We start from the raw sequence: 14,368 nt of genomic DNA, 5'->3' as shown, positions 1-14,368 counted from the left end.
TGCTTGGCAACAGTATCATTACCGCTTTCCATTTACATTAGCGCAGTATGCTTTCTGTAAGGCTTTCTTTATGCATTTCACAGATGTCTTTTCAACTGATCGATCTTCACAGAAACTTGGGGGAGAATTGGACAGTATTATTAGTCCCACGTCGGAAATGAAGGACCAACAATCAGGTCACATGGTTTAAAGCCCTGCTCAGGGTCATCCAGAGGGAGCAAGCAGAGCTGGGAATACAGCTGGAAATACTCCGACTGCCCCAGAAGGGCATAGTCTGAAAGAGAAGCAGACCTGTCAGGAGAAGATGTCAGGACACTGAGGCGCGGCGTGTGTCAGGGAAGACCACCGGCCTCTGTTGAGTGAGGCAGGGGAGTTTCACAGAGGAAAGCTGCGTGAAGGATGCATAGGAAGGCGCTCATCTCCTGTTGAGAAAGAGAAAGGAGACTTTGGGGCAGAGTTGGGGCTGGTAGAAGGGCCCCGGGGTGTGACCACGGAGCATGAGGGACCTGCATGTGGCCTGGCGCAGGATGTGTGCAGGAGTTGGAGAGGGAGGCCTGATATGGAAGGACTTTGCCTTGAAAGTGGCAGGAAGTCACTGGAGCGTGTTAGGCAAAGGTTACTAACTTAGGACTGAAGGTCACCGCTGCGTAGGCCCAGGAGCGTCATGACTCATGGGGGAGTTAAGTCCTGACAAACCCAGAGTGAGCTGGAAATAATGTTAAATAAAAAATTCATTGATACATCTATTCCACCAAACACCAGTGATGTATAGACGCATACACTGCAGAGTGGTGTTAGTTTCTCCTTGTGATCTTGGGGCTGATTAGGAGCTGAAGCTCGCTGCTGCCGCCCAGATCCTAAGAGAGAAAGCACTGCACGTTGCTGGCTGGGAAAGAGGCCACAACTTAGAAACTGGAGTTGAGTGTCTACTGAAGGTGAATTGATGTCACATCATTGTGAAGCCAGGTCATCCTAAAGAGAACTATCTTAAGTCAGGGGCCATCTCTTTGTATAGGAGATGAGCTAGAAACAAAGTGAGGTAGCTTCTTCTCAAAAAAAAAAGTCTAAATTAACTCATTCCAGTTAACAGGATCAGTGCTTTACTTGACAAAGTCAATGCCAGTATCTGGAATAAAAATTAATAAAGATAGCTGTTTGGGCATGGGTGGGCGGGACAGGGATTCAACCTGGGGCCTTCGCACTGAGGTATAGCCCTAGCTCTTCTTTATTTTTTATTTTGAGACAGAGTCTTGCTATTGCCTCACCTGGGCTTGGTCTTGCCACCCTCTTGCCTCAGCCTCCCGGAGTGCTGGGATTACAGGGAAGCGCTACCAGGTACAGGTTAAAGATGGCTTCTATCGTGTGTCAGGCATTCCTCTTAGCACTTAAATGTATCAACTCATGACTTCTAACAAAAGTCTTGTAATACTATTATTAGTCTCTATGAATGAAGACAGTGCGTCCTGGATAGGTTTAGTAATTTGTATTTCTACAGTTCTGTCATGTTAAGCATTGTGATGGAGCACACCATGCATATATTTATGCATATATTTTTCCCTGGTCTTGTCTTATAAAACCATTCCCATGCATTTGGTCCCTGTACTGAGCTATTTGTGGTTTGTCAGCTTCAGCTCTCCCCTGCCTCTGCTCCTTTATGCACGCAATTCTTTCTGCCTCGAAGGCTGTCCACTCCCTCCTCAGAGTATTTTGACTCTGTTGTTCAAGATTCAGTAGGTCTCTCCCCTGCCACCCTTAGCTACCCACCCCTTGTCTCTTTTTATTTTATTTTATTTTATTTATTTAATATTTAGTACAGGGTCTACAGGATCTCACTACAGGGTCGGACTCAGTGATCCTCCTGTTTTCAGCCTCCCAAGGGCTGGGATTACGCCCATGTGGGCACACCACCACACCCAGTCTCAGTCACCGGCTCAGTGCATCCCAGGGCGAGGCTGGCACGGCACGCGGGGGATCGAACCCCTTGTTTCTTGACTTCCTCATCTCCTTAGACAGAGAGCCCAAAGTTTTCCCTGCCTTTTTCCCAATCCAATGTCTGCTAGTGAGTGGTAGCAAAAAATGTGTGGCACAATTGAATCAGTCAGTGGATTTCAAGAATACACAAATGTGTTTTATTAAATTCCTAAAGATATAATTAAATTTCTGACACCTTATCCAAGAAAAGCTGCTAAAATAACAATCCTTGCAGCTGTGTGAAAGAAATCTTGGTCAGCAGATAGAGTTGTTGCCTTCCTCCTTCAGGTCCTCACGAAGGATTCAGTGACCATCAGTGTGGATGGTGTGGTCTATTACCGCGTTCAGAATGCGACCCTGGCTGTGGCAAACATCACCAACGCCGACTCAGCGACCCGCCTTCTGGCACAAACTACTCTCAGGAATGTTCTGGGCACCAAGAACCTTTCCCAGATCCTTTCTGACAGGGAAGAAATTGCTCACAACATGCAGGTAAGGGGTTCTCAAAAACCAACAGAAACTTAAACAACCAGTGTGGTGGTTTGAGAACCTTTTGACCTCTCAAGTTGGAAGTAGTTTCTGGCTTGTTTTTCTCCTTTGGTTTTATGGTCTCTATGGAAGCAGCCACCCCTTGTCACCCTGACTGTTTGTGGGTTCCCAACACTAGATGCCTGTTTAGTTTCCTCAGCATTTATTTTTCTATTTGTTTAACACGATGGTTCAGAGGCCGTGCGCGAATCCCACGATTCCCCTCCTACCTGTTGTGCACTCCAGCCTTGCTCCAGGAGTAGCTGTTAAGCCTGGCTAGTTCACAAAGATAAAGGGAATTCTTCAGTCTGAATTCTTACTCTCAGTAAAACTTCATTAGTGCAGGATCCACGATCTCACTGGACATGCACAACGAGTTCCTGAGATAGTACAATTTCCTTCCTGCCCTTGTACAAAAGCGAAGCACAAAGAAGTAACACGCCTTCCACAACGTCGCGCACGCCCCGGGGTCAGGGCCCTGTAGCCCTCAGGCTGGCCATCGCTTTTGTAGTAAAGTTGCCCTGGAAGCTGCACCCATCATCCGGATGGGGCTGCTTTGGACCTGAAGGTAGCTGCGGCGGAGACTGCACAGATCCCGCGCACGCGCAGATCCCGTGCAGCCCTTTGAGAAGAAATCTTTGCCGGTAGCTCTAGGAGCGGGCTCAGGATCGGCTCCCTGGTAGCTGGCTCTGCCTCAGCCTACTTCTCCCCTCCGGCAGCACTTTCTCCGCTCCCCATCCCAGCGGCTGTGGCCACTGTAGGCATCTGGGTGGGAACTGACTGTCCCCTGCTGTCTCCTAACAGAACACGCTGGATGATGCCACCGACGACTGGGGAATAAAGGTGGAACGTGTGGAAATTAAGGACGTGAAGCTGCCCACACAGCTCCAGAGAGCGATGGCTGCAGAGGCGGAAGCTTCCCGGGAGGCCCGAGCCAAGGTAATATTTTCTTTGTTGGTTTTTTTAGTTGTTCTTCTCATTGAACCTTTAAAAAAAAAAAAAAAAAAAATTCTACAAAGCTCACTTAAAAAAAAAAAATTGAAAAAATCCTAAAGTGCTTAGTAAAGATGGGATTCCTTCCTATCACTCTGAATCTATTTCCTCAGAAGCCATACTCTTACAGGTTTGGTTGTTTTGTTTTGTTTTTTGAGACAAAAAAACATTGTGTAGCTCGGGCTGGCCTTGAACTCACTGTATAACCCAGGCTGATCTCAAACTCATGGACTCATGTTGATCCTCCTACCTCAGCCCCCAGAGTGCTGGGAAAACAGGTGTGTGCCATGATGTCTGGCAGTCTCAAAACTCAATGTTGTTTGGTTAGGTTGTTAGCTGATTGGCTTATTTTATGAAACTAGACTCACACCAACACATTGCTGTGCACCTTGCCCTTTTTGTTTAATAGTTTGTGCGCATGGCACTGAGGACAGACTTGTTAAACTAATTTCAAAAAGAAGCTGGAATGTAGGGTGTGCATCTATAATCCCAGCACTTGGGAGGCTGAGATAGGAGGATCACTGTGAGTTCCAGGCCAACCTGGGCAATATGGTGAGCTCAAAGGCAGTCTGAACTATATAGCAAGTCTATTTCTAAAAAGAAGAAAAAGAAAAAAGAAAAGAAAGAAAGAGTACCTTTTAAAATGATAATGCACAGAAATACAGGGGTATCTCACCAAACCCAAGAATAGGCAGTAGGGTCCAGCCAGACCAGTGTTCAATCCCTGGTGTGCTGTGCCAGGCACTGAGATAGCAATTGAGACTGGGCGTGGTGACGCCTGCCTGCAATCGCAGTGCTTGGGAGGCTGAAAACAGGAGAGTCACTACGAGTCCAATCTGTGTAGTGAGACCCTGTATACCCTACCATAAATACGAGAGAGAGAGAGAGACAGAGAGACAGAGAGACAGAGAGAGAGACAGAGAGAGACAGAGACAGAGACAGAGAATAGGCAGTAGACTCAAGCCTCATCAGGATTGGCCATTGGCCATTGGGACCTGAAAGTAGGGCTCACAGGAGCCTTTTCTGGGCCAGGGCCAGGACCAGGTCTAGTTGCAGATAGTTTGTGATGGATGACACTTGACTCCCAGGTTCACACACTGCCAGGTGAATACCAAAGACAGGGGCCAGTCCTGATTCCACATCACAGAAAAGAGGTTTTCTTTGATCTGATTTTCATTCAAGGGGCAAGGGCAAAGTTCGGTACTAACACAGTCTGGCTTCCCTCCCCAGCTCCGTGTGTGTGTGTGTGTGTGTGTGTGTGTGCGCGCGCGCGCACACATGTGTGTTACTATAGATTGAACACAGGGTCTTTTCACTGAGCTATATCCCCAGTGCTTTTATTTTATTTTTTTTTTAATTTTGAGATGTGGTCTCACTCAGTTGTCCAGGCTGGGCTCTAACTTGTTGTCCTCTTGCCTCAGACTCCCAGAGTTCTGGGCTTATGGACATGCACCACCACACACAGCAGAAGAGTTTTCATAGGAGGAGTTGCTACAGCCTTGACAGATCTCCCAAACATATGGAACAAACCAATTTATCACCACTAGAAAAGAGTAGCAGCTGGTGATCATTGGCTGACCACAAAATCCTGTCCTTCCCTCAGGGTGCTCTTTAAGCCCCTGATTTGTTAGTATAATTTCTTAACACCCAGTAGAAGCGTAGCCCATCTGACATGCCCCCTCTAGAATCTTACATCACCCTGAATTCTAAATTTTCTTAATATACTTACTGTTGCTTGTGATAACCACCTTATGATGCTATGGAATCCTTAAGTACCTTCCTTAAAAATCATCATTTTAGAAAACTAAGTTGTATTTATGATAATGCCAGTAAATAGTCCCTACTATTATCAGCAATTTAAGAAAATTAGAAATTGATTTTACCTGGAATCTGTCATCAACCAAAAGCCCCATTTCTAAAACAGATCAATAGAAGTTGCTGTGCAGAGACTAGCAGAGTGTGAAGGATCCTCAAAGATTATCTTCCCAAGGTGTCAGATCCCGCACTTAGACACACTGCACCACACACACACACACACACACACACACACACACAGAGCACTGTGTACCCCTGAACTTAGATTGGCCTCAGAATCAGTCCTTAGTGCTCCAAGGAACAGCCCTCAACTGCTTGGACATGGCCCTAGCAGTGGAACTGGTCTGCCATCCCAGTAGCCAAGTGAAACACTAAAGTCGAGAAAACTGAAATGTTTCCCTCATGGTCACATTGTTGATTAATAGCAGTGAAAATGAGAATGTCCCTCTACTGCTATCTTCTCTGGACTTCTTGGATGGACTGAACCTTCTCCATAGCACACCAGCTTAGAGAGAAAGTTCCCATCTTCTTATCACAAGATCAGCAAGTCTGATAGAGTTTTGTTCACCATGTTATGACTTTGATAGGGCAGTAAAGTTAAGTCTGACAGCTGTTTCATGAACTTTGGTAAGAAATTAATTATCTTCAAGGTTAATGTTTACACAGTGAGCCAAACATGTCTGTAAGGAACAATAATCCTACTACAACTGTTGGTTTACTTCAGGTTCTCATGGAAAACAGAGCAATCATAATTTCTCATAGTTTCTTCAACAAATTGCAGAGGAACAGAGAGATTGGTTGTGAGAGTCTGTAGATTAAGAGGCTTCAGAGAAAAATGCCTTAGTCACAGGGAAATTCAAATTCAAATTACAGCAGATGCAACTCTAGTGTCTTAGTTACTTTTCTCATTGCTGGAACAAAATACTTTACACCCACAAGTTAAAGGAGGAAAGATTTATTTTGTCTTACAGTTTGTAGAGATTTCAGCCCATAATCAGTTGGCTCCAAGGCAGGGGACAATGGCCAGTGGCATTGCAGAGGAAAAAGAGTTCATGGCATGGCAAGCTGAAGGCAGTAGGAGAGGAAAGCAGCTCCAGGAGGCTTCCCTTTCCCTTTTATTTCATCCAGGTTACAAGCCTATTGGTTGGTGCCACCCACATCCAGGGTGGGCCTTCCCTTTATCCACACCAGAACAATGCTAAGCCAGTCAACTAATTTAGTTATCACACCCTTAGTCCACATTCACACAGCCTAGATCCAGCCATTATCTGTAAGCACATAAGACTTTGAGGAGACATCTAGATACAAACCATACCATCTAGGTACCCTCCAAAGGGATTGGAAAAAGAAAGATAAGAACCAAGTGTGACTGAGGGAGGGACTAGAATGCTCATCTGGTGGGAATGTGCATTGGTATAATCACTGTGGAAAATAGGCTGACAGTATCCATTTGCAGACCCTGAAAGTAGCTGCACTGCTCAGCAAATCTCTCATGGAAATGTGCTTATGTGTCTACCAGGAAGCATGCACTAGGATGCATACCGCAACATTTTTTAATTGCCCCAGATGATGCAGTTTATTCACATGAAGGAATCCTCTGTAACAAAGAGGATGAATACATAACTCCTTTTAAAAAACTTATTTTAATCTTTTATTTACTTATATATTTGATACAGGGCATTGCTATGCAGCTCAGACTCATGATGATCCTCCTGTCTCAGCCTCTCCCACACTGGGATTATAGGCACATGACACCATGCCAGGTTTTGGTGGCCAGCTTGGCTTGGGGCTGGCAAGTCATGCAGTACCGGGGATCTAACCCAGGTCCTTGTGCTTGCCAGGAAGGCACTTAGACTGCCGAGCTATCTCCCTGGCCCCATAACTGCTTATAACATAAATTAAGTGAAGAAGCCTGGCACAAAAGACAGATTCTGTACACATTGTGCTGTATGTTAACCAAATCTCTTCATAAGTTTTTTAGACCAAGTCTTAACGGCTGAGATTGTAAATCTTCAGTGCTCGTATCCTCCCTTACTTCCTTTTGCAAGTCAGAAAGATGTCGGCATATGCTTTCCAGCTCATGTTTCTGGGCTGACGTCCTGTTAGTTGAGACAGGGTGGAGTACAAAACTGGAGAATATCACATTGCTCTGCCTTTGCCTCTCGCCAGCCCACGTGTTCTCCAGAAAGGGACAGGAAGTGTCAACCTCATACTTGTATTTTAAATTATGGTCTGTGGGGCTTGGGGATGTAGCTCAGTGGTAGAGCACTTGCCTAGTCTGCATAAGGCCCTAGGTTTGATCCCCCAAACTGCGAATAACATATAATGAAATAAAATCTTGTGAATATAAAGCATTGATTGACCTGGAATCACTGTACACTTAGCACACACACACACACACACACACACACATTCACAAGTAGCTTTGCTCTCTAAGATGCTATCTAAGGTATCATTTGGCCACATCTAGACAAAGCCTGTGGTATTGTTTTCAATTTTGGGCAGCTTGCTCAGGGCATTTTTTCTATGGACAAAGTGTGTGCCCAGCCTGGGTGGGTCTGGCTTCCCAGCCAAGAAATCATGTGTTGATTGGTGGCAGGGAATGAGATACCTTGGTGGTTGGCCCACATCCAGACAAAAATTATCTAATTGGATATTTGAGATGACATGGAAAAAAATCAGAGTTCCCATGGCAGTCATTTCTTTCTGAATTCTCCAGTGCTTGACTTGGGATATAGTCATGGGACTTTCTGTGAGTGTGTTTGGCACTTGCCCCTTCTCACAGACCAAGGCAGGAGGAAATGATGGCTTGCCTTCATAAATTAGGATCTTTATCCTGTAACTGTTAGGTACCGTATCCTGTACCCCTTGTCTCCATCAGCAGTACTACCCATCCAGTCCAAACCTAGAAACAAGAGTCTCACCCACCAGTCTCCGGATATTGTTGACTTTCCCTCTACTGCAGCTGCCAATCTGTTTTGTCTTCATCCCCACCACCAGTAAGTCCTACTGGCCATGAATAGCCCCCAGTCTCTTCTTTATCCTTAGACATCCCTCAGTTTTCTCAAAATAGATCTGATGAGACTACTGACCTCCTTAACACCCATCCCCCAGGGCCAACAAGATAGGTCAACAGACTAAGTGCCTGCTTAGGCAAGCACAGAGACCAGAGTTAGATCCTGGTACCACATGCCCTGCCAGCCCCACCCTAAGTGTGCTGAGCTGGCCACCAAGACTGGGCGTGGTACACATCTGTAACCCCAGCACTGAGGAGGCTGAAAACAGGATCAGTACGAGCCTGAGCTGTGTAATGAAACCCTGTACCAAATACATTTTTAAAAAAAAAATCCCTGGTTTCCTGTTATCTACAGAACAAAAATCAAAAGCACTTGGCCTTCCCTGCCCTGTAGACCCTGGCCTAACTCACCCACTACCTTTCTGTCTTCCCCACACCATATGCAGCCACTAACAGTTTCGGGAAATACACCAGCTTTTTTATGCCTCGGTGCTTTTTCCTATGTTCTGCCTAAAACATTCTTCTGCAACTCTATCCAAGCAGCAGACCTCCCTTTCTTAGGATTCACCTTCTGTCACCTCACCACCCTCCTCTCTGTAGAACTGTCTACCTCTCGTGCTTGCACCATTCCCTGGCATGCTTTTCTCAGCCTTCATCCCACTGGGGTCCTGGGTCTGCCCCTGCCGCTGGAAAGGAGCCAAGGAGACCAGGATTTCGTTCTCCATTGTCAGCTTCTGCACAGGGCTTGTTTACACCTGAAGGCCCCTGAAGTGTGCTGTACAAGTGAACAGGATCTCTGTGGGCAGAAGGCCAATCAGTGCTGCCAGTTCTGAGATGCACAAGGATTTTATGAACCATTCCTATCTTGAGGCCCATTATGAGGGCAACCTGCTGCAGCTGCAGCTTTAATTGAAATGATTAGGATAACTTTATAGCTTCTCTTCTTCTGGGAGTATGAGTTAGAAGTCACTTCCTTGATTTAGCTTCTAAATCTCTTGTGCATCCAAGGCTAGTTGTATTCAAAACTCAGGTCTTGGTGGGACATGCCAGTCCCACGTGGGAGTCTCCACTTGTTCATTCAGCAGTGCAGATGCCTTTCCTACCTTCCTCACAGTGGACCTGTGAAGTGACTATCGTCCCATGTTGCCAATAAAAAATAGAGATTCTGCCGTGCCGGCTCCGCCCCCAGGGCGCACTAAGACAGCAATTGAGACTGGGCGTGGTGGTGCGTACAGAAACCTCAGCTCTTGGGAGGCTGTAAACAGGCGGCTCACTATGAGTCTGATCTAGTAGTGAGACCCTGAACACCCTAGACTCTTCCCTAAAAAATAAAAAAAATAATAAAAATTAAAAAAAGGTTTTGATGTAAAACAGCCTCTCTGAGAGCATTTGGTTAGACTTAGATTTGAGTTTTGAGCTAACATCTGTTCAACTCCCTGGCAGTGATCTGTGAATTTTTTTACCCATGTAACCTCTTAAAGAATTTGTGAAGTATATACCCCATCATACCTTTTATACTGGCACATAAAGATCTTGGTGATACGTACATACTAAGTGTATCATTTCTGGCATTTTATAAATATTGACATCTTAAAATGACACCAAGAGCACCTTTCTTTGAAATATATTCAGTAAAATGCAAATAATACAGTGACTTAAATATTCATTTAGAAGTATATAACCTCTTTGGTAGCAATCTTGAATATTTCACTGTACTTTTTTCTTCCTGATGCTATATTTCCACTTCACCCCTTCCCCACTGATGCTTTTTTTTTTTTTTTTTTTGTAACCGGGGATTGAACTCAGGCCCTTGTGTTTGCCAGGCAAGAGCGAGCTTATCCCACTGAACTATCTCCCCGGCCCCCTCATATGCTTTTGCTAATATATTTTGTCATGAATTATGTTATTGCCCTACTATATGCCCTACAATATATGCCTTATATAACATCTTTAGTATACAAGGTATAATTAATTATTCAAAATTACTTGGCTTTTTTTTGGTTTTTGTTTTGTTTTTTGGGGGAACCAGGGATTGAACTCAGACCCTTGTGCTTGCCAGGGAAGCACTTATTCTACTGAGCCATCTCCCCAGCCCCATTAGATTAACTTTTTTTTTTTTTTTCTGGCGGAACCGGAGATTGAACTCAGGCCCTTGTGCTTGCCAGGCAAGCGCTTATTCTACTGAGCCATTTCCCCAGCCCATTACTTGTGATTATAAATGGGGCAAATATTTTTAGAATTTCTCCTAAATAAGGAATAAGTTTTCAGTAGAAATGCTGCTCCATTCAGTAAATGAGGCTTACGTCATAAATGCGTGGGTGGCTGTTATTTATTCTTAGAATGAAACAGGATTTAGTATCAATGTTTATTCCAATTCTCATTTTTTATAGACAAGAGAACTAAGAAATGTTAACATAAATAAGTTGATAGAAGTAGTTAAGTCATGAAGTTCTTAGCATTCTCTTTGAGTTTGTGTGCTCAAAGGTCACAGAGCAATCACTTATGAAAATATAGTTTTGTTTGGTACCGGGAATCGAACTCAGGGCCTTGTGCTTGCCACAGAGGTGCTGTGCTGCTGAGCTACATCCCCAGCCTAAAATATAATTTTAATGGTCTGTCAGCTTTTGGTTCAATAAGATCCTCTTTCCTTTCTTAGAAATCCATGTGACTTGCAGAAAGAGTTATGTGGAGTCACTGAAGTCATTGCCTTTCTCAAGCCCTATACACTAGTGTGACTTGTCCCCTTGGTGTGGTACCCTGGAAAATGAGAGAAAGGGAATCATAAAAAAGAACAGCATGAGCTAGGCACAATCTAGCAGTTGGTTTCTTTAAAACTACGCTGGTGTGCCCCCTGGGAAGTTTGCGTACCACCTATGGCATGTACCTTCCGTTTTGAAAATTGCTGTATTTACCACGCGGCTTCTCCGATCTGACCTCCCTTCCTCTGCCCATAGGTTATTGCGGCGGAGGGAGAAATGAATGCATCCAGAGCTCTGAAAGAAGCTTCTATGGTTATCACCGAGTCTCCTGCAGCCCTTCAGCTTCGGTACCTTCAGACGCTGACCACCATTGCAGCTGAGAAAAACTCCACGATTGTCTTCCCTCTGCCTATAGATATGTTGCAAGGCATCATGGGGGCAAAACACTGAGCCGTGGAGGCCAGCGTGGAGATGAGCTATCCACATCTGAAGAAGTAGGGGACCAAGTTAGCTTTCAGCTCACAAGGAGAGAAAGAGTAGAGCAGGGTACCTTGAATAGCCTCCCTCCCCTTTTCTTATATGCTGAGGTTTTTAGACTGTGTAGTGATCCTAGAAACAGTGAAAGCAATCTTTAGCTTGTAAATAGTGAGAGGAAGAGAGAGGTTGGTGATATATGTATAAGAGAATTTCCCACTCTTTAAAATATTTAAGGGTTTGTATTTCAGAGCATCCTGGAATAGGTTAAATCCCTCCTCTTTTGACTTCTGTTGAGTCATTCTGAACCTGTCTCCAGCAGCCGGAACAAGACAAGAACACAGGTTAACACTCCCACCTGCCACCTTACACTAAGGCCAGCTCCTCTGGGCCATCCGTGCCTTACCTCCAGGGAGTCTTAATGAAGGACCTTCCCCTGGTGTCTGCCTACTTTATAAACTCAGACCTCACCAAGCAGGAGGTGTCTTCTTGTTGTACCTGTTAGTCAAAAACAAATGATCAGGATCTATGGAGAAGATATCGTAACCCTTTGATGACTTTTAAATTCACCATTGTGATGGTCATTGTGAAAATAATTTAATTGATGCTTTTTTTTTTTTTTTTTGGTAACTCCTTTGAGCCTCCTGAAGGAGGAAAAAGCTCCTCTGTGGTCTGTCTTTCAAACCAGCTAACTACTTACCACAAAAGTGCTTCTTCTAACTTTTGCCTATTTTCATATATTTCACATATCAAGTTTTCACTTTTTAATAAAAATTTAATAAAAATTTCTCTAAGTACTATAAACAATTATATACTTATTTGAATAGCTGAAGGATTGAAAGACTTTTTAAAAATACCTTCCAAAAACCCATTGCATGTTATGGTCTACATGCTGTTAACTATTGTCCTCTGAGAAATAATCCCATTCATGAAGAGCTGTAACATCAAAGGACCACGGGGCAGCACTGTTGCACTTAGGGTACCTGGGCGAGCTGTAGAGCACTCAGTTTGCTTCATTGTCCTCTTCCTCCTGTGTATGCTGAGGCTGTGGAAAGAAGGTTCCTTGCACCCTAGCTTCTTAGCCTGTAATAGTAGGAAGCATTTTGTTTTTCAAATGTCTATGAACTGGAGCGACCTGATACTCTACTGGCGAGGAAAGCTAGTTGTTGACATTTATAATATCTTCTTTGAGCCTCTCAGTTTACCTGGAGAAGTCTAAAAATAACAACTTCTTTTCCGGGCACCTGTCTTCATCTCAGCCCTTAGCCGAGGCACTGTCAACCCCAGTGCGTAATGTCCTTTCCACTGTTTCCTATTTCCAAGCTTATTTTAGAAAACTTTGAACCACATTCTATCCAGGCTACTCAGTTTGTTTAGAGGTGTATGGACGGTTTCAGCTCAGGACTCAAGTTGCATTTGCATTTTGAATGTTAAAATGATGGATTTTGTCTGTTGACCCAGGACCCCAGGGGACCAGAAAATTGCATGAAAATCTCTTCTCTGATGTTGAATGTCAGTGATTTTGGTTCCATAAGTTTCCTCTCATCCTTTTGCTGCCTTGTGAATTCACAGGTACAGTTAAATCACTTGGGAGAAGAAAAGCCTAGGAGGAGCCCTGGGGTGAGAGTACAAGAGTGTTTCCCGCAGCTTCCCCTTCTGACCATGTACATAATAAAATGTGTGCTGTAATTTCCCATGTGCAAGTCTGTGTCTGCACTAGCTTATGTGGAGTTCATTTTTTACAGGTGTCACATCTGGTCATCCAGTCCCAGGCTGGCTGCCTGGCCCACACACTTTCCCGGGGAAGTCTGAGACTGCCCTCCCCTGCCCCCCAATACTTGGCTGGCTTCATTTTCTTTTGCCTTCCTCCAAATGGGATAGGAACCCACTTCCAGCTGTCATTCAAATCATCACACAAAACTACCTCTACTTAAAACGATGATAAGGGGCCAGGTAATAGCTCAGTAGAATAAGTGCTTGCATAGCAAGCACAAGGTCCTGAGTTCAATCCCCAGTACTGAGAAGAAAAAAAAAAATGGTGATAAGAAGCTTTGGGTCAACTGCAACCTGTAGCCTTTGAAGAGCTGTCCTGGATTAGTGGCAGCCCACCACTGCTGGAGCACTAGTCACTTAGCCCTGTGCTTAAACACATGTGCATACATTCATCATCTTGCCCTCAAACAGTTCAATGGAATACATCCTACACCTTATACAGGAGACACTGAGGCTCAAAGTAAAAAACTTAACCAAACTCTCACAATGGTGAGGAGCACAGCTGGCATTAAACCCAGACTGTCCAATGCCAAAGCCACCTAAGATGTCCCAATGTAGCTTCATGTGTCACTGCTGCTGCTGTCCCTGTACACAAACCACTGCCACCAGCAGCAGTCATTTTATGTGTTGATCATGAGTTTCCAAGACAACCAAAAGGCATTTGACCTCACATTCATACTAAGCAGGTTTGAAATTTAAACGGAGTTTTAGGTCATTTGCTCCAGCTGAAGTTTGACCCAAGTAAGGGGAGCTGATTGTGTGTCCATAACCATAATGTGTCACAAGAAATGACTGGGATCCCCTTGACAATGAAGTCGTCCACTAAGCACCCTTCCCACCTACTCCTCAACAGCTTTCAGAACTCCTTTTAGAAGCAAGCTCCTTTTGTCAGAGGAAAGTGCGTGCTGGTAACAAGGGTTAAAATGTCTTCTCCCTGCACCACTTCTTAGGTGTACGTGTATAATATTTACTTACGAAGTACACCAGGGTGAATCAGGAGACTATTTTGGACAAGAAAAATATTAACAAGGGGTTGACCACAGTTTTGTGTCACCTTGTATCCACTCATGATTTTGCTCTATAACACTTTCTCTGAGAA

General features: G+C 44.5%; 1 protein-coding gene across 1 annotated transcript in view; it reads left to right on the top strand.

The window, feature by feature from the left end:
• Stom (stomatin) overlaps positions 1 to 13,185 on the top strand; it is a 30,851-nt gene extending 17,666 nt beyond the window's left edge. Inside the window, exons 5-7 of the mRNA XM_004641485.2 lie at positions 2,260 to 2,463; positions 3,304 to 3,438; positions 11,278 to 13,185. Of these exons, the coding sequence (XP_004641542.1) occupies positions 2,260 to 2,463; positions 3,304 to 3,438; positions 11,278 to 11,472 (534 nt within the window). The 3' untranslated portion in view covers positions 11,473 to 13,185. The remainder of the gene's footprint in view (positions 1 to 2,259; positions 2,464 to 3,303; positions 3,439 to 11,277) is intronic.
• Positions 13,186 to 14,368: the final 1,183 nt, after the last annotated feature.

The sequence above is a fragment of the Octodon degus genome, unplaced genomic scaffold, assembly GCF_000260255.1.
Source record: "Octodon degus isolate 3935 unplaced genomic scaffold, OctDeg1.0 scaffold00137, whole genome shotgun sequence".
In the NCBI taxonomy this organism is placed as follows: domain Eukaryota; kingdom Metazoa; phylum Chordata; class Mammalia; order Rodentia; family Octodontidae; genus Octodon; species Octodon degus.
The sequence above is the reverse complement of the archived record's forward strand: the minus strand, read 5'-3'. Positions and strand labels throughout refer to the sequence as shown.